Raw genomic sequence first — 28000 nt, forward strand, 5'->3', positions numbered from 1 at the left:
GCTACGGTTATGGCTACGGCTACGGTTATGGCTACGGCTATGGCTACGGTTATGGCTATGCGGGACTTCCTAGTTATTATTCCGGTGAGCAGTGTATTTTTCTTTCCGTGCATCTGTTTCTTGTAATGAAGACATTCCTTTATTATAAGTGGGTCTTTTTATATTCCTTCTTGTAAGATATCATATTCCTCAGACTTGAGAGATATCGTATACAATTCTACCAGAACATCCTAGACGATCATGTCGTTAGTAGACGCAGCACAAGCGCAGTTTAGCTGCTTCCAACGACATCCCTTATTCTAATCTTATCCCTTGAACTCGACCTTTATCATATGCAAATTCACAATCGCAACCCTGTTAACATACAAATGGACCGGATGCTAAACTACATTAGAACATGGTTTAGTTTAATCAAATGCCATCAAGCTCACGGTTTTATTAATATTGGCCTCATGCCCCCTCACTTTAGATTTGTACAATGCTCCCATTTGATTCTCTCCCAGGTGCTATATTGTCCCATAGAAAAGTCGGCTTTTCCTTGTGTTAGCCTGGATGACGAAGTGCAATACCACAGTTTTAATCAGATATTAATATCGCTATGATTCATTAGTATTTTGTCATAATTATGCCATATTAACAGACAGTAGAGGGTCCACCTGTTACCAGCCTCGATGGCCCAGATTGGGAGGTGGATACAGATGTACCTATGAGTTCTCTGCTTTGATCAGGGGCTATAGAAGTCTTTGGCGGTCCAGCCACTACCAAGCAGTCATGCCACCGAATGCTAGATTCTTTTCATTCTTCTATTACTCCCTTAGTTACTATTATGCATGGATAGGTGAGTTTGCATGTACAGCATATGCCATGCGTTGTGGTCTGGTATAGCTGACACTCGCCTTTGACAGTGCCGTGAGTTTGATTTCTAGTCCTTGGCGTAATTTCTTTCAGTGAGAGATAGACCCGTATTGTCTTTACTTAGGAGGCAAATGGTTGCCTTGCCGGATAATTCCTTGAAGACGCGACGCGCTTTTGACAGCTTGAACTAAGCCGCATAATAGATGTGCGCCGTTGAATAAGGAGTTTTGGCTCAGCGACGTACGAAGATTTAAGAACAGAGAAGATGTATTATAAAATGTTTTTCATGACAAAGAACATTTAAGAAGTTAGTGAATCAAAACAGCAGTTTAGTCCTTGACTCTGGACAAGCGATATATTTGCAATTTTTCATCAGCTCCTAAACGTAACACAAAAATGCTGTTCAGCTTCACAAATTTTCGACAATGACCTCCCAGCTGATTCTTTGTCATTTGACGGGTATTTTCAATGCATGTACTGTGTTCTTAATACTCCGTACGTCACGGAGCGAAAACATTATATGTGTGCGGTACCATTATTCTTAAAGAAACTCTTTAATCGTCACTTTAATCCTTTAGTTTAGTACCTCTTTTTCAGAAGAGTCTCAATGCTGTACAATAAATGTAGCATAATTACCCTGGGCTTAGCAGATTGTTTCAGGATTCCTACCATGTTCCGATTAATGGCTCTGGGAAGCGGGGGTGCCGAAGCACTTCAAGTTTTTTGCCTTGGGGGTGCTGCGTGTATTATTCTCCATAGGCAGCACCCGCAGGTATTCTGAGAGATGTGTAAACATGCAAAATGTATAGCCCTCATGTATTAGTGAAACCCATTTTGTTTTTCAAATTTCTCGGGACCAAATGCGACGTCCATTTTGTAGTGAAAACTTCATGTGCTTATCGAATTATTTAGGACCAATTTGACCTCCATTTTGTAGTGACCCCCCCCCCCCCCCACCCTTTATCTTTTTTTCTTTTGAAATTTAAATCAGAACCCCCAGTAAAAAAATCCCAGGGCCCTGTTCCAATTTCCCTCACCTATGTTTAGTGCAGCACAGGATTATTTAATAGCTTCGTGATGGGAATTGACACCTTCCGTAGGATTTGAACCCACGACACTCATTAAGGGACACTAAGTCAGAGCCACTACACCATATCGCCCCCACGTTATCAATTCATAGGTCCATCTACATGTAACTGGTTTCAATAATATTTAGAATGTAGACGGCCAACAATATGAAAATTGGGTAATTTATGTGCATCGAATAACAACAATCAAGCTGGAGATATTTGTATTTTAATAACAAGAGAAAAATTCACAGAGCATTATGCTGAGAAATTTTATCAAATCAGATAACAAATAACGAATTTATTGAATTTTAAAGATTTGCATTATTCCGGTGAAATAGTTCTCGGCATGTCTTTATGAATATTCATTTGATGGGCTGATGATGTCATATCCCCATTTGTTCTTTTATATTTCATTTTATGAAATTAGGTTTATTCAAAGTTTTTCTACCAAGAACTAAAAACAATTGGATTGCCAACTGATTAAATTCATTAGTTATTTATTGCCGCAACTTATTTCATGATAATGGAGACACGTCGTTTATAAATGTCTAAAAAAGAGGGAAAAAATTATTTCATGTAATAACATAAGAACAAGGAAAGTGGGGATGTGACATCATCAACCCACCTAATGAATATTCATGACGATTGGCATATAACTATTTTCATAAAATATTGATCAACTTTGAAATTCAATGACTTCTTTATTTGTTATCCGATTTTGATGAAATTTTCTGCATTTTGCTTTGTGAATTTTACTCTATTTATTTAGATGTAAATATTTTCAGCCCAGACAATTCCTTTAAGGGATTTTAGAAATATTTATTTGGTTTATGTAAAGATAAAACCAATTTTATATCATTGTCACTAAATTCCACACTTCATTTTTTATCTATTCATACTGTATCAGTTAATCAGTATTTATTTTAAATTGTATAGAGAGAGATGTCTTACCACGGTTCTACTGCTGTGGACTTGCTGGTGGAAATTTCTGTAGGCTTTACGAGCGACGTCGTCCACGGGCTCACTGCTTTGGTTACAGACGACCATGGTTGGGTAAGAAATACCACCGATCTAAAATCATGATTAACAGTGATACTGAATTATCATATTATCAGATGCGACAGCATAGTAGTAGATGTAGTACGCCGAGCAAATGAGTCTTTTAAACTCTCGTTGAAATGCTCCCCAGGGAGTGAAGAAAGTGCATATTTTGTGTTTGGGCATGCCAGGGTCAGATGACTGGAAGAATGATTTGTAAAGCGCTTAGAGACGTCGTTCCGATGTATTAAGTGCTATAGGTTTATAAAAATGGGAAATTGATATTAGATCATAGTATTCGTGGTTAAATTCATTATCTTTATTGTATTGTTATTAATATTATTGTCATTATTATTATTTCTATTATCAGTTTATTATTGTTAGTATTACATATTGTTCTTGTCCTCGTTGCAATCCGCCTTTACATAAAACTTCATACATCGGAACGACCTCTCTCAGGGTTTTATAGATAATCTTGGTTTTTGTCTTGCCGCTGCATGGAGCATTTTCATGTCCATGTCCGACAAAAATTATTAAGGAAATAGCCCCACCCCCATTTAATCACTTTCTCCACTCCAACTAAATAATGAAAGCAACAACTATCATAATATTGTGGCGTAACTGGGCTCTGTAGGGGTAGCGTTCTGCCGTCGCAGTCTCCAAATCCCGGTTCAAGACGCCAAACGAATTCAAGAACATAGAAAATATATTGTAAAATGCCCTTTACGACAAAGCACAACCAAGTAGTCTTTGTCAAAAACAGCGGTGAATCAAATCAGCAGTTACGTCCTGGACTCTGGACAAACTGCATATCAGCAATTTTTGTCAGCTCCGAATTTTGTGACGAAACTGCTGTACTGGTTCACCATTTATCGACAAATACCTCCCATTTGACTGGCATTTTCAATACATATACTCTGTTCTTGAATCAGCGAAAGTTCCATATCCTCATATAGAAGCAGACAACGTTAATAATTTGGTGACATTGATTTGATATAGTCGATCAAGAATGACGAACCCAAGTAACAGACATCCAAGTGGCCTCAAGCCTTAATGGGATTGGGTACGTTTGTCGACTGGTAGCTTTGTTAATGAAGGGGATTCTTGAAAGGAGTATTTTTGTACATTTCTTTCTAAATTTTTGTTAAAATTTCAGGATGGTTTTGGGGTGATCCGCATATCAATACTCTGGATGGTAGGAAATACACCTTCAACGGCCTTGGTGAATACATTACGTTGTCTTACAATCACGGTGATCCATTCGTTTTACAATCAAGAACTGGCAAGGCTTTTAACAACAGTGAACCTGTTGAACACGGAACGGTCTTCATAGGGTTCGCTGCTACACAAAATATCACAAAGGTAGGATGAGTGCGGAATTCATTTCATACAGTTTATTCAATACAAGAACAAATGTGAGAAGTTTAAGGATGAATTGGATGTCGCCAATTTGGTATGACCTTTTAAGTGGTGCATAAATAAATGTGAGAATTGTTAATAATAACATGAATTTTCAAAAGAAATTTTCATTAGTTTATGGTTATCCAAAATCGATTGCTTATTAAAGCATGCAAATAGCCCCAATTCCATGCTCCACTAAGCTTGCCGATATATCGTAAAGTTGGTTGATGCATGTAACTTTGCATTCTTTCTTCTTTTTTCACTGCATCTTGAGAACTGTACAACGTGGATTTGTAATCGCACTGTTTTCATTAATATTGATCAGGTTGAATTCCAGCTGAACGACAACAGGACAGAAATTAGTATTCTTGTTAATGGTTCTTCCATTAATATGACAGATATCCTAAACGGTAAGCATAGAAAATTTAAGATCGATGGTGATGATGATGATGATGACGATGATGATGATAATGATGATGATGGTGATGAATATGATGATGATGATGGTAAATATGAAGATGAAAACGACGATCTAGTTAATGTTTCCTCCATTATGACAGACTTCATAAAGTATTTATTGTAGTTTGATAAATGTGATGATAATCATAATGTTGGTGGTGGTGGTGGTAGTGGTAATGATGCTGGTGAATAATAATGACGATCCTTAAAGTGAGGATGATGTCTCACCATGCAATTAATGGTTTCTCCATTAATATGTCAGATTTCCTAAACGTTAAAATCAAACATGAATTAATATTGTACATCATAAACGATAACTGTTTGAATATATCTGATTGACGGACTGAAATAATACTAATGATATAACAGTGATGATAAGGTGGATGGTGAGGATGATGACAATGATGGTAATGATGATCATGATGATCATGATTATGGTAGTGGTGGTGGGGATGATAATGATGATGGTGGTGATGATAACGATGATGGCAATGATTTTTAGGATGAGGCTGGTGATGATGACAATGATGATGATTTTGATGGCCTTGGTACTGGTAGAGGTATATTTAAAGTGCTGAGGTGATCGAGTTGGCTGGTGTAAAGAATTGTAGGCAGTACGACAGCTGATCAAAGCAATAACATAATGAATATAACTTTGATACTATACCAACAAATTACATTGAAAACAAAGAATACAAATTAGGTTATATGTTCCCGACAACAAATGCCAAATTGTACTCTCTTAATCTCTCTATGTTCATACCTAGATGGATATGACTCACAGGATCCGACTTTCATCTTATCCTCGGATAATGAGACCGAATCCGAGGATGAGATCAAGGCCACAGCCCTCTTTCAACCAGAAGGCTATTCGAGTACGTCCTTCACAGTGACCTTTAAGAATGGGATCTTGGATATAAGCGTCATGGTCCCGCCTGAGTATTCTGAGAACGCAACGGGGAGGGGTCTGCTTGGTAAGGCATCTTTTTGGATACATGGGATTAGATACCCTTTACATTTTTTTATTTGATAGATGGGAGGTCAAAAGATTCGACTCGGGGATACGATCGAATGGCTTTGCAATACGAGGGGATCGACACAGTCTTATTTTTTTACGAAAGAGTGCGGTAACGACTTTTTGCTCCGTCAAAGGTAGCCACACAGCATTGTTTTTGAGAATTCTCAATAGTTTTACTGACAGCTTTCTCTTTCTGATAACGTTTTGTGCATTTAAAGTGCCTTGCGGGTTTTACGGGTTTTCCTCGTCACTTTAATAAGGGTTTTCGGGGTCCGCACAACATGATCGTCTCTCTTTTGTAACTTACTCTTCATGCGATTAATGAATGATGCTCGTCACTTGATCACAGGCTCTTGCGGGCGTTTCTCTTTCGGAGGTGAGTTCTTCGTGTAACGGATACAATAGTTTCTTAAGTCTCTGCCATAATCTCTCCATTCATAGGTTTCCAAAGAAGGAACGTTGAATTAGGATGTTAATTAGAGCCAGTAGGAGGACGAAATCAGTATAAAAAGACCGTTGCATTAGATGGGTCGTCGGACCGCCATGACCAACGTCGACTCGGCTTCGGTCGTTTGCAAATGATGATATTTTCGCATTCTACCCTCTTTTATGTGCATTTTTATCAGGTAATGTCAATGGAAATAAATCGGATGATTTTCTTTTACGGAATGGAACGTTACTTACCGATCAACCCGGGAGAAATTTAACAGAAGAAGAAATATTCCAATTTGGACAATCATGTAAGTTATTAGGTTTTATTGGCACACGTACAGTTAATTATCAATCAGTTGATGATGTTGATGATAGTGATGATTATGATGACGCTGATGATGACGATGATCATTAGGGGGCGTCGTGGTCTAGTGGTTAATACTTTCATCATTCAATCTGAGGAACGTGGGTTCGATTTCAAAGCATGTCGTGTTTTCCTTCAGCAAGAATTTTACCCACATTGTGCTGCACTCATCCCGGGTGAGGGAAAATGGATACAGGCAGGAAGTAATCCTTTAAAAAATGTGAGCACCGGAATTGATAGATTAGCTTACCCATGATAATATAGGAGCGCGTTGAGCACCTGACATGGTGGATACGTGCGCTATACAAATCCTATATCATGCATTCTTATTCTTGTATAATGATGATGATGATGACGATAATATGAAAAGGTAGACGATTATGATGCTGATGATGGTAACGGCTATGGCAAGACGATGATAATGATGGTAAAGACGATGACGATGATGATTATGATAAAGGTATTAGTGATGACGATGCCCTGACGATCATAATAATTATTATGAGAGTGATGATGATCATGATAATGGTATTAGCGATGACGATGATTTTGACGAAGAAGACGATTATAATGATGATGATGATAATGATGACAATGGTCACCTTTCACAAATCGAAACAACCATTAAACCTCCTTACCTAACTGAACAGAGTCCTTTCTCTACTCATAAAGGGAGGATAACGGAGGACGAGTCGCTGTTTGAATACGGTGATAGGGACTGGGGTTTCTACAACCCGAGTAACTACACACCAATGTTCTTAGACGCCCTACTCGCCCTCGACCCAGACAGGACCAGAGAGGCCAGGGAGACTTGCGGGGATAACGAAGCATGCCTCTTCGACTTCCTCGCTGTCAACCCCGAATTGGGAATGCAGACGATGGACACCGGGAACCAACTTGACGACAATCTCCTAAACCTTGGTGAGATTTGTCATCTCTATAGTTAATCCCAAATTATGAATATTATCATATGTTCTAGTTTTACTCTTATTTTGTTTTGTAATTTGTTGTACCTATTGTACTGTGCTTATTAACCCATGGCTAGCTGGGATCGGATGAAACCTGTACAAAGCCCATTGGAATTACAGAATTGTATTGTATTTGAACTGACACTATGTAAGACCACCAGCAGCATTATAGTGGCAGCTGAAAATGGGCTACCAGTCGTAATTTTACTTTAGATTTAGATTTAGATTTAGATTTATTCATTTTCCGTTCACAAAGCACAACAAAATCAAACAATACATAGTCAAATTTGAAGTACAACATCAATCGGAGTAAGGTATAAACAATGAGAACTAATGCGAACTAAAGTAACTTTGACTATAATGACTATATAAAACAGAACGGAGGGGCTTGCCAAGAAAAGCAAAGCTTGTATGAGAGGCAAGCCCCCGTAACTTAGTTTCAGTACGTATATTACAAAATTATAATATAAAGGAGAGACGGGAGACAGTTTAAAAGGAGGGAAAAGGAGGCTATACAAAATATCAAAGGTAACAACGGAAGAGTAACACAAATTAGAATAAGTGATAATAGTAATAATAATAATAAAAAAATAATAACAGTATGGTTACAATAATTGTGATAATGAGGGAGGAACTGAGAAGCAAATGTAGGGAGAGAGGGGGGGGGTGCAGGTACAATTGGAGGTGCAAAGAGGAGCATGGCAGGTGCGGGAAAAGGTCGGCAGGCAAGTTGTATCCTGGGAGGTTTAAAAAAAAAGTTTTTGTTGTATATAGTTTTGGTTATATGGTAGATTGACTTGTTTGTGTAAAGTATTGGCTAATAAGCATCTTTTTAAGGTTATGTTTAAAAACTGTGATGCTTGGGGATTCCTTAAAGGCGTTGGGCAAGGAATTCCAATATACGGGACCAGAAAAGACAAAAGAATTTTTTGCAAGTAAAGTTCGGGTTGGAGGTAGGTGATAGGAGTTTCGTTGTCTTGTAGGATAATCGTGTACAGAGGAGTTTTTGCAGAACATAATTGAAAAAATTGCGGGGAGATCATCTTTATTTAGTTTGTACATAAATTGGCCGAGTTGGAACAAATATATATCATTAACTTGAAGGATTTTATTTTCAAAAAATAATTTATCTGTGTGACATCTGAAATGTGTATGAAATATTATCCTAAGTGCTTTTTTTCTGTAACAAAAGTATCCTATGTAATTGTGTTTGGATTGCACAACCCCATGCCAAAATACCGTAATTAATGTATGGTAATATTTAGGTGTGATATAGTGTAAGTAGTGTACGAGATGGAAGAAAAAATTTGAGCTTGTTGATAATTCCAATATTTCTTGAAATTGTTTTGCATATATTGTCGATGTGTGGTTTCCATGATAATTTATTATCAATAAGTACACCCAAGAATTTTGTTTCAGAAACATTTTCAAGGACAGTGTTATCAAAAATGAGATTGTCGGGCAAACTATTTATTCTATTACTAAATAGCATGTAATTGGTCTTTTGTAAGTTAAGTGAGAGTTTATTTGCCTTGATCCATTCAGTCACATGCATGAGTTCAGAGTTAACAATCCTAATAAGTTGGTTTATGTTATCATGAGAAAAGAAAATGTTGGAATCATCAGCAAAGAGTATGAATGAAAGTAAATTTGAAGTTTTGTGGATGTCATTAATGTAAGTGATAAAAAGAAGAGGGCCGAGTAAGCTACCCTGTGGTACCCCGCATGTAATTGGAAGGTTGGATGAATTGTGATTGTTTATTGATACAAACTGAGTCCTATCTGTAAGGTAGCTCTTGAACCACTCCAAGGCCTTCCCCCTAATACCGTAATGAGATAGTTTATACAAAAGTACTTTGCATTCATAAGTCCACTTTGTAAGTTTATACCAGTATTTAGCAATTAGCAACGACGACATTGAAATCTTAAGCCCTGATAATCACAGGAGCGATAGGATATGTCTCCAAGGTTGAATGCAAATTTGAGTAACATTTCTGATTTTAAAATACAAGCATGTATTAAAAAAAATACATTTTCTTCTGTTTTATAACTTTATAGATAATTTCCCTCCAAACATAACAAGCGTGACAGAGCTGACAGAAACAGATGGACTTCAAGAGGAAGATATTCTCTATGTGCAAGTGGGCGTGAATATTACCTTACAGATTACTGCACAGGACCCTAACGATGATGATGAAGTATATTTCACTTTCAACGATACAACTCCAGATGGCGCAAATATCAGCTCAGGTGAGATTTTAAAGGGTGTGGGTGCGAGTGCATGTTTTATTGTTACTTACCCTCCTTCAATCGCCTAAATAATGGTTTAGAGTTTTAAAGACAGATCAAAATGTATATCATAGTTACATATGTGAAGTGAAGTTTGAATGATTGCGCATGCTCTCTTTCTCTCTACGTTTCTGTCTCTCTTTATATTTTATCCCCTTCTTATCGTTATTTTTCAACCATTTCTCCCTCCGCCATCCCTTCTTTGTCTTCCTTTTGTGTCTGTTATCTACCTCTTGTCGTTATATCTCACTCTTCTCTGTCTCTCTCTGTCTTTTCGTCTCTCTCTGACTTTGGCCGTCTTTCGACTATTTCTTATTTTCTTAACACTTTCTCTCATCCCATATTCCCCCTTATATCTCACTTTCTTCCCCACCCCTTCCATAGATGGCATATTCACCTGGATACCCACTGACCTGAACGTCTCCTCCATTGAGATCATCACCATGGACAACCGAGGCGCGGAGACCGCTTTGTCGTACAAGGTTCTCATCTGTCAATGCGAGAACGATGGCGTGTGCGACTTTGAGAGCCAGGCCGAGGGACAGGACCTCAGTGCTAATGGCTTTGCTGTAAGTATAACCAACATATGAGAACGATTATTGTTGGATAAATTTGTACGGAAGGTTTTGTCATCCATGCGTTGACATGGTTGAGATATAGGATAAGAAGGCGAGTTCTTGAAACTCGGAATGCAGACTTATGTATAACAAGAAGAGAGGATGACGAGCTATGAGAACTGGGCAAGTCACTTGGGAAAAGAGACAAGACTAAGTCGATTCTAGAGGAAAACGAGAACTCGACTTTTCTTTTCTTTTTGTCTCAAACAAATTGCTTTTCCAAGTTTCGACTTGTCTACTTTTTGTCTTTTCCCAAACAAATTGTCTTTCTAAGTTTCAGCTTGTCTTCTCTTGCCTTAAACAAGTCAACAAGCCACCAAAAACCCATCATCTTGTCTTCTAATCTATAATAAGCCAAATTGTCATGTTTCAACTGGCTTGTCTTTTTGTCCAAAGTTTTGACAACCTATATTTTTGTCCCAAACAAGTTTACCATATCGCCATGTTACCACCCTCAATCAAATTTGTAATTTTACCTGCAGGTACACTATTCTTGAACAATCATTAACCATACCTAAAACATACTGAGTTGGATTTTCGGTACTTTATCTTTAACTAAGTTCGCTCAAAGCATTCACATATACATAGAAGCCATTTTGTTTTTACATGAATGTAATGCCACTGCAGGTGGTCACGTGCAACTGCACTGATGGTTGGTCAGGTGACCACTGTGACGTAGACTACGATGCATGTGAGGGCAGCGGACCTTGTTATGAGGGGGTTATCTGCTACGATGAGCCTCCATCTTCGGATGAAGAATACAGATGCGGGCCATGCCCTCCCAAGCTGACGGGCGACGGGAGTAACTGTTTCGGTGAGTTAAATGTTGTAAACCCTAGAGTTTACAGCAGCTAAAGCCTTTAAAAAGCAATTCCGATGTAAAACGTGCGATGAAGTGAAGTGGCCGAGTTTTACACAACTGTTGCCCTTTAAAGAATCCAAGGACTATTGTTTATGCGTTCATCTTCATATTTGACAAAGTTGGAAATCCTCGTACTGAATTATTTTTCTTCTCCTTCCTCTTCTCTTTTACTTTTTTGGGGGGCGTCCTGGGCACATTCCCTGTCCAGCCTCTTAAATACACAACTGCAGGATATTTGGGGGTTTTTTTCTGATAAGGAATATAGGGGTGATTTGATACTTTTCGTTTGATACTCTTGCAGGTTATTCTTTACATCAGGGCCATCGGAGCCTGAGAGATTACGATATGGTACAATGGAGTAGGCTATCATCTAGACAGGAATAATCGTTTTCTGTAAATTTATTTATCAATTTCTGACATTTTTCTATCCTTCGGTATTATATCAGTAGCCAACGTAGTTTGTCGTATCAACCAGTTTTACAGAGACAGAAGCTTGGGGTCTAGCCATCATTATGCGTATAATTTGATATATTTCGCGTTCTTTTCCTTTGTTTTTTAAACCTATATCCATTAAAAATTGTTAATCCCATTTTTTCCTTGATTTGTTTAGATTTCAATGAATGTGCTGATAATGACACAAATAACTGTGGTCAGATTTGTGAAAATGAATTGGGTTCCTACACATGTTCTTGTGAACCAGGCTATAGGCTTGGCCTTGATCAACATTCATGTATTGGTAAGTTAATTTGTGAGTTTGTAAGCGTTGCAAAGGTGTGAATAGGGCAGGGTAGGGTAAATGTATGAGTGTGTGGAAGCGGGTGGGAGTGCTAGGGTGTATTTTTGGTACGTATGGGAGCGTCAGTGGGTGGGTGTGTGTGTGTTTGCATGTGTGTATGACAAAGAGGGGAATTCTGTGGGTGTGTGTGGGTAAGTTGATTGGTGGGTGGATGTGTGTGGGTGTGTGTGTGTAAACACATATTTGAGAGTGTGGGTGTAGTGTATGGCAATGTGGAAAGAAAATATCAATTTGCGGGTTTTGGGGTTGTTTTTGTTGTTATTTGTTAACTGTATGCCATTAAAATTTATTAACAAAGCATTGAAAATGTGGGAGATACGGACTGATCAAAGAAAACAATGAAAAGTCACAAAAAATGAAAATTGTAAGCAGGCGGAAATCACCAAAAAAAACTTGTCTTCGTCGTCGTTGTAATAGATAGTAGAATAGTGGTAGTAGTGGTAGTAGGCGTGGTAGTAGTAGTAGTAGTAGTTGGGTAGTAAAAGTGGTCATAGTTGTCGTCGCTGTCGTCGTCGTAGTAGTAGTAGTAGAAGTAGAAATAGTCTTAGTCGTAGTAGTAGTAGTAGCAGTAGCAGCGGTAGTAGTAATGGTAGTAGTAGTAGTAGTAGGAGTAGTAAGAGTAGTAGTAGTAGTAGTAGTAGTAGTAGAAGTAGTAGTAGTAATATAAGTAGTAGGAATAGTAGTAGTAGTAGGCGTGAGAGTAGTAGTAGTAGAAGTAGTGGTAGTAGTAGTAGTAGTAGTAGTAGTAGTAGTAGTAGTAGTAGTAAAATGAGTTACAATTCTTAAAGATCGAAAGTATACGTTATAATTAAAATGGTTGCAAATCGGATGATTATAATGTTAACGGTAATTACTATAGGGATAGTAATGATGATGATATTTATTATTACTTATCATGAGAACTGAATAAACGTTAATGATGTGTAAATAAATATAATGGTTACAATTACGCTAATAGTTGACAATAACATCTACAACTTGACAGTTCAATTCTCTTCACAGTATTGTTCTACCTACATGTACCTTCTTTTACGTTATTTTTTCAGAGATATTATGTACTGAGGAACTAATGAATTCCACGAGATCTGAAAACTGTACTTGCGATCCAGGCTTTGAACTCATAAATGGATCCTGTATAGGTAAGACATTAGATCATGTGGCAGTTACAACAACTACATCTTATCCAGTCCGATCTAATTATCATTGTTATTTCATTATTTTAATGGTACACCATCGGTCGATTTACAGTCAGTGTTATTGTTGTGACTTTGAAATCATTGGTGATGATGTAGGCTTGTAAAAAGGCTTCTAGAGGAAAGATACTTTTAAGTTTTAACAGTTTGTATTAATTAAAAATTATTCTGATATCAAAGCGCAATCCAGTTATAAATTAATGATTTATAATTTGTTGAACCTTGTTCCAAATTTAGAGAAAAATAATTCGATTTGACTGTAAATTAATGGAAGATAAATTGGAACTCATAATAATAATAAACAGGCTACATAATTATTAGATCGCGATCTTAAAAAAAAATATCCACACCTAGTTTCAGAGAATGTATATAGCATTTCCATTACTTGAAGCAGGATAAAAAATCACTGCCGATTAAATGCCTCGCTCGCGGGCATAGGTGCCGTGGCCGGGGTTCAAACCCCGGACTTTCAAATGTCTAGTCGGCGCCTTAGACCACTCGGCTACGGCACCTCTTCTAGCTTGATAACGCTGACGGGCTAAGTACGGTACAGGGAGTATGAGAACAAAAGTAGTCTATGATCTGAATTAAAGGACATGTCCATCCAAAATGTAAATTTGAATAAAAAGAGAAAAATCCAACAAAGACTAACACTGAAAAAATTCATTAAAATGGGATGTATAATAAGAAATGACATTTTAAAGTTTTGCTTAATTTCACAAAACAGATATTTGCACATCCTGGTCGGTATGCAAATGGGGAAACTGATGACATCATCCACTTATTATTTATCTTGTATTTCATTATATGAAATATTTCATGTTCTCCTCGTTGACATGTGAAACGAAGATTTATTTCTCACTGAACATGTGAAACTAGCATTGTTTCATCATTTTATGGTTCTGTCACGTTGGTCACTATTGTCGAATCCACCCAAAATTGAGATATTACATAATTTTAACCATAACAACAAAAAACAAAAATAGTGAGTGAGAGACATCACCGATTCTCTCATTTGCATATAACTCTTTTGTAAAAAAAAAATTCGCGAAATTTAGAGTATCACCACTTTCTTTTTTAATTCCGATTTGGGTGAAATTTTCAGCGTTATGCTTGTGTGAACTGATTTTTCTGTGTTAATTCAAATCAACATTGTTGTGGGGTGCCCCTTAAATTTACGCTTAGTCCTGCGGTTCATATTACACAATATCATGCATATATTGAACAAGCTAAACCGAAAAAAAAAGATCTTTGAAGAGTTAAATCCCACTTTAATCCATTTATTTTATTCTTAGATTTTAATGAATGTCTAGCTGGTGTCGACCAGTGCCCGCCTGAAATATCTACTTGCAACAACATACTGGGAGATTATAATTGTACTTGCCATTCAGGATACGAAAACATGTCCCCAAAAGAGTGTCAAGGTACTAATATTTGTCATTTATTTATTTGTTTATTTTTCATTTATTCATTTATTTATTTATCATCTATTCATTTATTTACTTATTCATTGTTATATTTATTTTTTTTTTAAGTTGTTTTTATTAATCTATTCATTTTTATTTATTTGTTCATTCATATATACATTTTTCTTATTTATTTACTTCTATGTTGAAAAAAAAAAGTTTTAATTAATTTATCATTGATTAATGAATTAATTTATTCATACGTGTTCACTAATTCACAATAGTAATGCAATGTATAGTAGAATACACAAGTAGCATTGGTCTCGAGGGAGCATGGCGGGGACTGTGTTATTGAGAGTTAGCCAGGAGGCAAACGCCCCCCCCCCCCCCCTCATCTGACGGGGACTTTATTGTTGAGAGTTAGCCAGGAGGCAAACGCCCCCCCCCCCCCTCCTCTGGCTGGGACTGTATTATTGATAGTTAGCCAGAAGGCAAACGCCCCCCCCCCCCTCTGGCGGGGACTGTATTATTGAGAGTTAGCCAAGAGGCAAACGCCCCCCCCCCCCCCCTCCTCTGGCGGGGACTGTATTATTGAGAGTTAGCCAGGAGGCAAACGCCCCCCCCCCCTCTATGAGATTTTTTAAGTAGAGAAAAAAAAAACGAGATAAAATGGGGAGACAGAAGAAAGAATACTACAAAACAGGCCTATCTTATTGGCCATGTTAATATATAATACCTATGTTATTTATGATATACTGCTTATTGTTTAATTTGACGTAAGTTTTAGACTGTCTCAGCTCCTCCTGTCCCATCAGACACTACCCTTGCAATCGCTAGATGGCATATTCATTCTAAAATTGTGTTTCATTGTATTTTAATCAATTTTATGTTTTTAAGTTTTCTATAGAGCTGTTTGTATAATGCTCTCTTACATTGGAATAGATATTGACGAATGTGGACGTGACTTGGATAATTGCAACAAGACTGAATTCAACTGTGTGAACATACTGGGTAACTTCTCATGCGTATGCAAGGATAATACAACAGAAATCAATGGAGTTTGTCTAGGTAGGAAAATATGTTCCTAATAATAATAGTAATAGTACTAATAATGAAAAATTAAATTTATATATTAATAATGATAATAATAATAACAATGAACATTTAGAGGTAAAAAAACCCCAGGATATAAGTACTTTCTACATTATTTCCATTCCCAGGCAGCCTCTCCAACTCTCATTCAGGTCATATTTTCTTTATCATGCAACACTGTCATTCTTCTTCTTATTGACTTGTTTGTAATTTTGTATTCTCTACGTATTTGAAAGCCAAAAAACAATAATAATGATAATAATAATAGTAATAATATTAATAATAATTGAATTTGTAATATTTTTATTGATCGTATGAAATAGGTGCATTGACACTGTCGCTCAACGTTCGTTTTTCATTTATCAACGGGCTAAGCGTTGTTATCTTCGCAGAGACAATTGACTCCCAAGAAAATCAGCAGAACTTGGCACAAGATGTAAGTTTTTTTTGGAAATGCGTCATTTCACAAAGATTTAAATCTGGCTAAAGTTCATGTGCTTACGTGGCAGTTTGGAAGAATTATTGTGGGCAATTTGTTTTGGCCATTTCTGGTGTGTGAAATACATTCATCAAAGCTTCTGCAAGTCTCGAAGATCATAATAATATATGTTTGTTTTAATCAAATTATTATTTCTTTGTTACTTTTAAGGTCTTGCGTTACCTCAACACGTCATCGGAATTGAGGAACGACACATTGCAGGCTGTATCTGTGCAGAACTACAGCTTGGCAGGAAGTTCTCTTCTGATTTCCTTCCGGGTTGACCTGAAACCCGACTCGTCACTGACTGAATCTAATCTGGAGAATATTTTCATGGAACTCCTTCCAAGCTCACGGCTTATTGAACCAGACCATGAAGTTACGCCCGAGGGTAGGTCTTTCAATAATATTGTTACATAGAACTCTTAGCCCTACTTTGATATTAATCTTAGCTTCAAAATCTTTCAATAAATTGTATTGATTACATTGTTTTGTATTTTGCCTCAGTGTGTAATTTTGTTGTTACTTGATTTATCTTATCACTATAATGTTTTGTGCCTTACATGTTTTTTTTCTTTGTCTTCCCGGTTTTTTTTTCATATTCTTTCCCCCTTCTCCTACTTTCTTATTCCTGGGTGTTTCCTTCCATATTTTTATTTTTGTTTCTTTGTTTCTTCTTCGTCTTATTCTTCTGTCTACTAATCGTCATAGTCATACTTTTCCTACTCTTCACCTCTCCTTTGTCATCATCATCATCATCACCACCATCTTTGTTATCATAATCACCACCACCATTATCATCAACGTCATCACCACAACCATTATCATCATCATCATTATCTTCATCATTTACCAACTTTGCCTTCTCCTTCTTTTACAGATATCAACGAATGTGAGCTGTCTACGGATGTGTGTAGTAACGGTAACTGTACAAATACAGACGGTAGCTATTTTTGTACCTGTTTTGTGGGGTTCCAACTCGGAAACGGGGATGCTTCTTGCGTAGGTGGGTAAAAGAGTTTCCAGATATGAATCTTTATTATACAAACCACGAATACCCCCTAGAATAAAAGCGAAAACATAAATATTGAAAAAAATTTAATCACATTGTGCATAACGGGGGAGTACTATCAAAATACTTAGCCATAAATTAATTTCACTCTCAGCATGTAAGGTTTGCCTATTTATTGTACAATGCGTTGATAATAAAAAAATCCACCATCATACATCATTGCAGCCGAGTCTTTTCCTAGAAATGGCTAAAAGTATTGTCAGTCAAATTTTCATTTAAATTAATGATGATGTAATATATACATAGCTTGTATCAATTTTGAGATGTGCCCACGGCACTATGTCGTTATCATCCTGGCTTTAGCCTAGCTACCGTCCCCAAAACTCTCCTTTTTACACTCTTCCTTGTTTTGTTTTGCTTTTTTAGATACTTTTACCCTTTCTATTTTCTCCTGTTCATTTTCCTCTTTTCACTCCTTGAAATACCATAATGGCGACCCCCTGCTCCCTCCCCCGTAATGGTATCGGTCTGACCATAATGCTTCCAACCATATCAACCCTATCAACCAGTATTCATGATAGGATGTATAGTATAGCTGTACTAGAAATACTTTCACTTCTGCTCCTACTACTACTCAAGGCTTGTCCTCACTTTTCAATTAATGGTACAATAATTTCCTTTTGTTTTTGTTTTAGACATCAATGAGTGTCTCGGGAATCATGAATGCAACCAGACTTGTATCAACTCACCGGGGGATTACTCGTGTTCTTGCATTCCTGGATTTGAGCTTGGTGATGATGGTTTTACATGCAGTGGTATGTTGTCATTCACGTCACAAGATCCGTTGCGATCGGATTTTTAATGATATTGGAATAACAGTTTAAATTCCAACTTAAGCGATCAAAGTTCCCAAAACTGGTTTAAATACTACAATTGGAAGTCCAGTCTGTTTCATGAAAATAACAACAAAGCAAGGTTCCTGAGATATGAGCAATTTGATTTATCTTCTCCTTAAACCATTTATACTAGAGTGAATTTCCAAGTTTAAAAACTCTTTTGTGAAAACAATTTCGCCTTTTGAATTGGTTTATCATTGTTCCACGTTTAGAATACTAAACACTTTCATTACAATTGAATGATTGAAATCCATCTTATTTTGTAAAGAAAAAAATGTTATTGTTTTCTTTCTTTTCTTAGATACTAATGAATGTATTGCAATAGACGTATGTGGTAACGGGAACTGTACAAATACATATGGAAGCTACTATTGCACTTGTGATGACGGTTTCACTGGAACTGGAAACGATTCTTGTATAGGTAATGATTTTTATTGTAAGAAATACTAAATGTATTTCTACTTTTACTACTACTACTACTACTTCTACTACTACTACTTCTATGTCTTCCACTGCTTACATTATTATTAGTACCACTTCTACTACAACTACTCCTACTAGCTACTGGTTGTAAATGTACTGTACGATTTACATGCTACTTTTATCATCCTCTTCAAGTCTTATTTCTTCGTCTTCTTGTTCTCGTTTGTGTTTGTTATTTACTTTGTTTTTCTTCATCTTCTTTCTTTTTCCTATTTCTGTTTTTTCTTATTCTCCCTAGTCTCCCTCTTCTCCTTCTTCTTCTCCTTTTTTCGTCTTCTTTTCTTCTTCTCCTCCTTTTTCTTCTTCTTCTTTATCTCATTTCCTTTCCTGCCAGACCTTATTGTGCATTGCTCACTCATGTCCCTTCCTGTTCAACTCTAACGATCTCATGTTCCAATTTTTACGCATGTAGATATCGATGAGTGCGAATCTGATCCTTGTCAAAATGGAGCGACCTGTACACATGGGATGAACATGTATATCTGTACCTGCGCACTCGGTTATACTGGAACTAATTGCTCAATTGGTAATTTGACCGAAAATAAGTAGTATATCTTGAGATCAGTTTGAGGGACGAGGGTTTCGGGGATCTCACCTTCGTCATATGAATTAAAATAAGGATGTGGTAATTAGTAAGACTACCTTTCTTCCAAGCCAGATATACTTTCTTGATTTCAAATCAGGAGTACGATCAAGCACCTCAATGTGTTTCAAAAAGAAAACTAGATCAACATGAAATTCATTGCTTTGATGTAAGTATATTATGATTATATGTTAGAGATAACTCTGATATATATTATGTGAGAGGGGCCAAGTTTAATGAAGACCAGTGCATTGTAGTTATTGATATTTTTGCATCAAAATGATTGCACTTTTGTATTGGAAAATAGCTTAGAATACTTAGAAAACTTAAGATATTAACGTCAATGATGAATAAGTTCATCAGATTATTTGAGAGTTAAATCTGGGTATGTAGTGTACCATTGAATATGCTACTGCATAATTATGAATGTTATAATCCAATATTATTAATATTATTTTCGTCTTCGTTGTTGTTTTTGTTGTTATTTTGTTGTAACAAAATGACATCACGCGATTTCTATTTTTTTTATAACCACCGCCACCACCACAGAGAGCCCACAACCTACAACCATACAACCCAGCACAACTATAACAGAATATACTAGGCCTACTGATTTAACCACTTCTGATTCTACAACTCATCCAACAACGATCACTTCAACTGGTATGTTCAGAAGGAAAATCAATTAAGAAATCTAATTTCAACACATTTTGTATTTATGTTTCTGCCCATAAAAAGTAAAAATGTCTACTCGGATATAAACGTCAATGATTAATAATTCAATGAAATTATTTTGGAGTTAAAGTCCGGGTAATATAAAATGCTCCATTGAATAGGCTGTTACATAATATTATATTTTATTACAATTATTATTGCAGGCCATGGGAATGATTTTTTTTCCGGGAGTGCTGATGTAAATTTTACAAGCAAAGCAAAAAAAGGGGGGGGTTGTCACTCCTAAATGAAGTTAATTTGATGAAAAGGTTGTACTGCAAAATGAAGGTCATTTTGGTCACATTTCTCCATTTTGTCACATCTTCCAAATTTCCAGGGGGTGCTGCCTATGGAGAATGATACATGCAGCATATATCTTGTGGGTGCTTCAGCACCCCCGCTTACTAGGGCCATGTGTTATTATCATTATTATTATTAATGTTCTTTCTTCTTCTTCCTTTTCTTCATCCTCCCCTTCTTCTTCTTCTATTATTATTATTATTATTAATGTTCTTTCTTCTTCTTCCTTTTCTTCATCCTCCCCTTCTTCTTCTTCTATTATTATTATTACACGATATTTATTGTAACAAAATTACATCTAATTCATCTTGCAATTTCTAATATTTTTTAAAGAAATAACTACGCCCACTGCCACCACCACAACAGAGGACTTACTAGCTACAACTACCATGCAACCCAGTACAACTACTCCGGAAAATACTAGTCCTACAGATTTAACTACTGATACTCCTGATTCTACCACTCTTCCATCAACGATCGCTTCACCTGGTATGTTCAGAAGTAAAATCAGTTAAGAAATCTAATTTCAATACATTTTTGTTTTTTATGTTCATGCCCGTAAAAAAGTAACAATGTCTACTCATATGTAAACGTCAACGATCGATTATTCAATAAAATTAGTTTGGAGTTAAAGTCCGGGTAATGTAGAGTGCCCCTTTATGAATGCCACGTAATATCAATACTTTATTATTATTATAATCATTATTATTGTTGCTATTATTATTATTGTAACAAATTTACGATGATAGTTAAAAGCTACTGAAATCATACAATCTGATTGGCTGATAGTAATTTTTTCATTTGTCATAACACGTCTTTATGAATCAGGACCTGGAAGTGAAATGAAATATGAATTAGAGATAAAGCAAACTAATTTTGTGTTTAATATTCTACCTATGAATTACCTCAATAAATGTCCTGAATTTAAATTCATTTATTTATCTAAGTAACCAGTGCACAGGAACTCATTCCACCGTGGTGGCAGGAGTTCTACTCTCTTACAGTTTATAACATTTTTGTTCTTTTCATGTTGCCATGGCAATTAATTTATTACAATTCACCTCAGCCGATTTACAGGATACTTGTCACAATAAAGATACACATTGATTGCAAGATATTCTTTACATGAGATTAAAACTACTAAAGTGGAAATATAGTGTCTCTATGTTAAGGAAAAAAAGGTTACATGAACTTTAAAGATAATAATACTAACCATGTTTGAAATTACGAAAAGAAAATTACTAAAAGTATTGGTCGTGTTCATCAAACCTATATCGAATTTTCACTTGAATTGTTCAGGGATCCGTGGTATCTGGTATTTCATGAACACATGATTGTAGAATCCTGATTATCTTCTCTCTGAACTTCTCTGAAACAAAACGTTATTTACCCATGAGCAGTACCCGTTTGTCACAAAGGAAGACGAATTACAATTGTTATCTCATATTTTATTAGAAACGTTCGTAAGCATCATAAGGATTGAAATCACAGCCAACAGACGAAATGGTGAAGTGCTTGTATTCACAGAGGAACTCAATAATCAGTCTACGGACGCTTTTATGGATTTGGAAGATGTCTTTTGCGGCGCGGTGAGGATATCCACGTTTTACATTTGATGTTTGTTTTATTGCTTTTATTCGCTTTATGTGATGAGATTAGGTTAAGTCGGAATAAATAAGATAAGATTAGATTCCACTTTATTTATTTATTGATTTGATTTGAGTACTTTTGCAATACTTGGTATAGGCCTATATGCTTCTTGGAATATAGACACTATTGAAAGGCGTAAGCATCGGGACAGCTTTTTAATTTCATTTAGAAGACTGTATGTTTTGTTGTAACAATTGCTAGATTCTGTTTCATTCTTCTAATCAGCTACTTGCGTTTCTATCCCAAATGAACCTTATCATTATCAGGTTTCAACGTATTTGAATGTAAGCTTGAATTCAGCTCAGCTAATCAGTATCACATGTGAGGTAGTCTCTTTCCGAAATGGTAGTGTGATCGGTGATCTTCGAATCGGTCTTGCAGCACCATCTCAGAATTCCGCTGATAGTCTTGCTGAATCAGCCACTGACCTATCACCTGCAAATGAGACATTACCCTATCTCGGCGATTCACTTTACGTCGAAGAGTTAGCCGTAGACAGTAAGTGCACATTTAAAGAAAAAAATCTTACTTTTCTATTAGATAAGTCATTATTTGACTAAAAATAAAAGAAAGTGATAAGAATTTGCTTAAAGACTGTTCATAAGGAAATAACCCTTTTAGGGGATTATATAATGCCTCCAATAAGTTACTTCTAGGGCTTTCAATTATGTATCCTCCCGCCCAAACCTAACCCGCATCTTCCTAATATCTGAATATATCAGACACTAAATACAACAAAAACAAACACACAGACAAAAAAAATGTTACATGGGTATATTCTATGTATGTTTTACTAGATACCGATAGCTTTTAGATCAGTGTGTATACTATACCCGATATTAATCTATTTGATATGTTTTACTATTGTAGATACCAATAGCTTTTAGATCGGTGTGTATGCTATAACTGGTATTATTCTCTTTGACATGATTTACTAGATACCGTTAGCTTTTAGATCGGTGTGTATACTATAACTGGTATTAATCTCTTTGACGTGTTTTACGTGATACCAATAGCGTTTAGATCGGTGTGTATACTATACCCGATATTAATATCTTTGATATGTTTTACTATTGTAGATATCAATAGCTTTTAGATCGGTGTGTATGCTATAACTGGTATTATTCTCTTTGACATGATTTACTAGATACCGTTAGCTTTTAGATCGGTGTGTATACTATAACTGGTATTAATCTCTTTGACATGTTTTACGTGATACCAATAGCTTTTAGATCGGTGTTTTACTATCGCTGGTATTATTTTTTTAACATTTTTATTATTTCAATATAATTATTCATAATCAAACAAATCATAAATGTATCACCAAGCAATAAAATACGAAATAAATATTGCAAATAATTATTAAAGGTTTTATTTCTCACACTTGCTCAAGATTACATAATAACATGAGATTGATATCATAAAACATTGTTTAATACATTTACATACTTTTGGGGGAAAAAGTAATGATAAAAATGAATCCATCCGTTACTCCATATCAACCTGTTCCCATTTCTGGAGATGTATTGCCAAGGTGTGAAATTTTATATAATTCTTCCCTATATTTCTTACAATTCGTCATTATGGTTCCAACAGGTGGCAAAGCAGCTTCCTGCCTTGCAGAATATCTCTTTTTTAAATATTAATGTTACTGTATTCAAATCTTTTTTCCTCTTTGAACTTCCATCAATCCCTATTAAACAAAGTGTCTTCCATGGAAAGATTCTCTAATTTTAATCTTAATTTATGTCCAATATCTTTCCAAAGTGCTTGAACATTCGGGCAACCTTTAATCTCTTCGACATGTTTTACTAGGTACCAATAGCAGTAAAATCGGTTTTATAATAGCTGTATTATTCTTAGCCCCGTTTTGCTGAACACCGATAGCTTTGGGATTGGTTCATATATTATCGATTGTAATACTCTTCGCCATGTTTTAATAGATACCGATAACTGTTACATCGCTTATATTATCACTAATATTTTTTATACCATGTTTTACTAAATACCGATAGCTGTAAGATCGGTCTTTATATCATCGCCGGTAATACGCTTTGCCATGTTTTAATAGATACCGATAGCTTTGATATCGGTCCGTATATTATTACTGGTATTATTCTTTGCCATGTTTTACTAGATACCGATGATTGTGAGAACACCAACCCCTGTCAAAATGGAGGGAACTGTACGGATGAATTCAGCACGTACAGTTGCGCATGCCCTGAAGATTACACAGGGAAAGACTGTTCAACATGTAAGCATGAATAAGCCAGTTCGTAGTACCACTCTACGCATGATCAGAAGATTCTGCGCATGATCAAAGGGAGGTCATTTTTACTAAAGTGACATGGTGGTTTAAAATTTAATGAGATAAGCACCAACTTCGATGTCTTGATTATTCATATATTCTTTTGAATTGTGTTTTTCATTCACATCCACAAAAAAAACAATGCATCCACGAATGACCGTTAAAATTTCACAGTTTGCCAAGTACATTGTACAATATCCTCTGATATGCATTCAAAGTAAAAATGCAACAAATACCTTCATAGAGTGTTTATTGATGTGCTATTCTAGTCACCTGGTCTATTCAATTTCTTCATCCCGCTACGTAAGGCATGCATACGTAATATCTTGCTTTGAAATCTGCCAACCTAATGAAAAAAATGAAAGGTCATTTGACCAAAATTGTCCATGAAGTAACTACGAACTGGTCTATTGATCTCTTGTTATTACATTGAATGCAGTAATAGTCATTAATCGGCAAACTAGCCCTCATGAACAGATGAACAATTTGACCTATTATCAATACACCGACTATTTTTCACCCTTGATAATCGTCAAATTTCGAATTCTTATCAAAGAATATGAAATTAAAAATTCTGCATTGTCCATCAGTATCACTCAGTATATGTTGCTTACTCACTTATACTTTAAAGAATTCTTTTGAAATCGCGAGTATATCAGGTGTAATGAAAATAAATAGGGGAGCATAGATATTTACCCATTTAACAAGATTACCTGTTCTATTTTACAAGCTTTGTATCATCGGGAGGCGCGGTAGAGCGGGGGATTCGTATTCCCATGATTCCGGTGACCCGGATTCGATTCCCACTTGGTGCGCTAGTGCCCTTTGGTGAGGCATTAATCCTCAGTACCAGGTCCTTCGGAGAGGACCTTAAGCCGTCGGTCCTCTGGTTGCTTGCTTACAAGCATTCATGCTTTCTTAGCAATCGGGTAAAAAATCACCACCACCATGATTCCAGCATGGGCCCTCGTTGCTGTGAGCGCTCAAGTACCTCATTATGGGTGTTCTCTGTGTCATACCCCTGGCATTAAAAAGAATATCAATATGATAATCATAACGTTGAAGTTTCATAGGTAAATTATTAAAACACATAATTAAATCATTAAATAGAAAATATCAATATCATCTAACATAATCCGTTCGTATTCATTTATCCCAATAGTCTCTGGTAGGTCTGGTCTATCACCTGGTGCTATTGTTGGAATCATACTTGGTGCTTTGTCGGGAGCTCTGATCTTCATTATCTTCGCGTGTTTAATAATGGTCCAGACAGTCCGTCGTAATCAGGCAAATAGGATGGTGATTGGGTAAGTTTTATTTCTATAATTATTTGAGGCAGCTTGTGATTTCTCTCCTTCTTCTCCTCTTCCTTCTTCGTCTTCTTCTTCTTCTGTGAATCCATTTGACAGTACAGATCAATTGGCTGATGTTAAAAAATGCAGCTATATTATGAATTGGTGAAATGCATCCTAATCAAATTGGTTGGTGAATGCTATCATATGACGAGTCGTTTATTTTTAATAGCCAACATGAAAATTGTCTAATGACTGATACTAATGACTAGTTCTATTGACCGATCATGGTTTTGAAATGAGGATAGAATATAAAAATAACAAGGATCATTCATGTCACTATCTTATAAAACAAAAAATACACATAATATTGCTTGGGCATTAGAATGCTTGTTCACTTTTTATGTAACACTTACTTTTGAAACAGTCCAGACGTAAAATGTTAGAAACTGTCAAAGGTATTCTGCGAGGAATTCTTCCTAATTCCCGTGACGATGTGTATATTTGTGTTATGAATAATAAAAGTGTAAACCTATATATATATATATATATATATATATATATATGTATAATTTGACAGGATGCAGAAGCAAAGCAACTACCACATCTCAGAGCATCGGCGAATATTCGATGACCGACGGTCGGATCGTTCATTGGACGATTACTCGATTGAAGCTTCTCTTGATCGTCGACAGTATGATATCGGTAGAGCTGTTAATCGGATAAGACAATATCAAGGAATGGATAACCCTGCAAGTGAAATAGACTATAATTGGGTAAGAATAGTGATTTCGTTTCTTCATTCTGTCGTACTCCCCCCTTTTCACCCCTCCCTTTCCATCTCTCTCTCTCCCTTTGTTTTAATTATCTCTCTCATCATCTCTCTTTCCCTTTTTCCCTCTCTCCTCTTTCCTTCACTCTCTCTGTGGTTTATCTATCTTTATTTAATAGTGATGTACTAAGTCTTAATATCAGAACAGAGATGAAAATTGAATAAAATATTTCTTTTTTGCATAGCAGGTTTTTTAAGTATGTTGCTTTCTCAAGTGTCTGATCTTATAATTCCATAGGTGAAAGTAACCACAATGCATTAGGAATCAACTAAATTATGATACTTCCTGTAATCTTAATTGTTAGTATATTTGTGAGACTTTTTATGCATAATTTGTCAGACACTATTTTTTGCACAAGTCTGCAGTTATTTGTATATAATTACGTGGTTGATCAATAAAAACACTTTAGACCACCGCCCCTCCCCCCGAAAAATAGTTACGGACTTCGAATTTGCTTAATAGTTGAAGATATATGAAATCTATGTGATTAAACATTTTATATACCTTCCCAATAATTTTGTCTGCGGTTTTCTTCTTTTTTTTTTTCTACGGCAATTCCCTTTTATCTTATAATTGTGTATGCCCCCCTCCCTTCCTTATAAACAGAGACCAGGAGGTTTGGATAACTTTGCTCTACCATATCTAGTTGATGGGCATAGCAGCGCCAGTGGTGAGGTAAGTACCCCCTCACCCATCTATGCTCACCACATGATTTTAAGATTCAAACTCGTGAGTAATACATATACATCGATATATCATGTATTTAGCAATTTTATAGTTATCTGAAAAAATATAGTAATTGGAGGCAATATGTGGAAAAGTATTTTGCTCTGTATAAACATATTTGTTGCATGAATGTTGTAAAGATTCAATTTTGAAAAAAAAATCTGTCCTCATTTTAATAGATAAGACTACAGGATCAACAGATCAAAGTTAATACAGATGATCTATTATATCATCAACATTTTTTTCGATGCTACAAAGGTTATATCTGCTTAATAAGAATTGCTTCTATCCGACCACTTCTTTTTTCCATATACTTCTGGTATTTCAAGTTCATCGCTCATGAATTATATTCATCTTGTTTTGAACATGTTGATTCTGCAGAGGTATGCGTTGTTATTTAGTAATTATAAAGAGAAATGATTGAAATTGAATCTGAGTATGCAATCTCTAATCATTATTTTGTACGATTTTATTGTTTACAGAGCGCCGTCGAACGAAACCCGTTACACTACAGCTACTACTAACATGACTAAGGCTTAGATGTATCTGCAAACAGTCCAAGCAACATTTATCATTTTGATTTGCACCCAACCTACACGTGATGTGAATGTGTACAGGACTGATCCATTGAATACACTGAGTACTGGAAACGGCAACCAGACCTAAAGCTGCGGTAGTAAATAATGCGCCCCGGAATAGACTCTAATCTTATAATCTAGAATTGAACAAAACAAATGTCAATTTATCTTCACTCTGATCTGTTCTAATTATTGTTTAATAAATATGCTATGTGAGCTAAATATATCTAAACTCAATCAAGCTTTTATATTATTATTATTATTAAATTAAAACAATATTATATATA

General features: G+C 35.9%; 1 protein-coding gene across 1 annotated transcript; it reads left to right on the top strand.

Moving 5' to 3' along the window:
• The first annotated feature begins 2 nt into the window (after nucleotides 1-2).
• On the top strand, nucleotides 3-27994 carry LOC129267534 (uncharacterized). The gene is made up of 30 exons (XM_064104405.1): nucleotides 3-84; nucleotides 641-838; nucleotides 2862-2978; nucleotides 4120-4325; nucleotides 4690-4774; nucleotides 5591-5797; nucleotides 6468-6581; nucleotides 7310-7558; nucleotides 9664-9855; nucleotides 10279-10463; nucleotides 11139-11325; nucleotides 11984-12109; nucleotides 13216-13308; nucleotides 14658-14786; nucleotides 15711-15836; nucleotides 16184-16296; nucleotides 16510-16729; nucleotides 17219-17344; nucleotides 18046-18165; nucleotides 18548-18667; nucleotides 19142-19255; nucleotides 19862-19975; nucleotides 20660-20815; nucleotides 21782-21915; nucleotides 22243-22474; nucleotides 24114-24230; nucleotides 25447-25591; nucleotides 26157-26352; nucleotides 27016-27084; nucleotides 27618-27994. The coding sequence occupies exons 2-30, from the start codon at nucleotides 772-774 to the stop codon at nucleotides 27657-27659; spliced, it is 4101 nt and encodes a 1366-aa protein (XP_063960475.1). The 5' UTR covers nucleotides 3-84; nucleotides 641-771; the 3' UTR covers nucleotides 27660-27994.
• The last annotated feature ends 6 nt before the right edge of the window (nucleotides 27995-28000 follow it).

The sequence above is a fragment of the Lytechinus pictus genome, chromosome 9, assembly GCF_037042905.1.
Source record: "Lytechinus pictus isolate F3 Inbred chromosome 9, Lp3.0, whole genome shotgun sequence".
NCBI lineage: Eukaryota > Metazoa > Echinodermata > Echinoidea > Temnopleuroida > Toxopneustidae > Lytechinus > Lytechinus pictus.

Coding starts and splice junctions, on each gene's coding strand:
- LOC129267534 (XM_064104405.1), top strand. CDS start 772: ATGCCACCGAATGCTAGATTCTTTTCATTCTTCTATTACTCCCTTAGT. Junction 5,798..6,467: donor AACGGGGAGGGGTCTGCTTG/GTAAGGCATCTT, acceptor CATTTTTATCAG/GTAATGTCAATGGAAATAAA. Junction 22,475..24,113: donor CGAAGAGTTAGCCGTAGACA/GTAAGTGCACAT, acceptor ATGTTTTACTAG/ATACCGATGATTGTGAGAAC.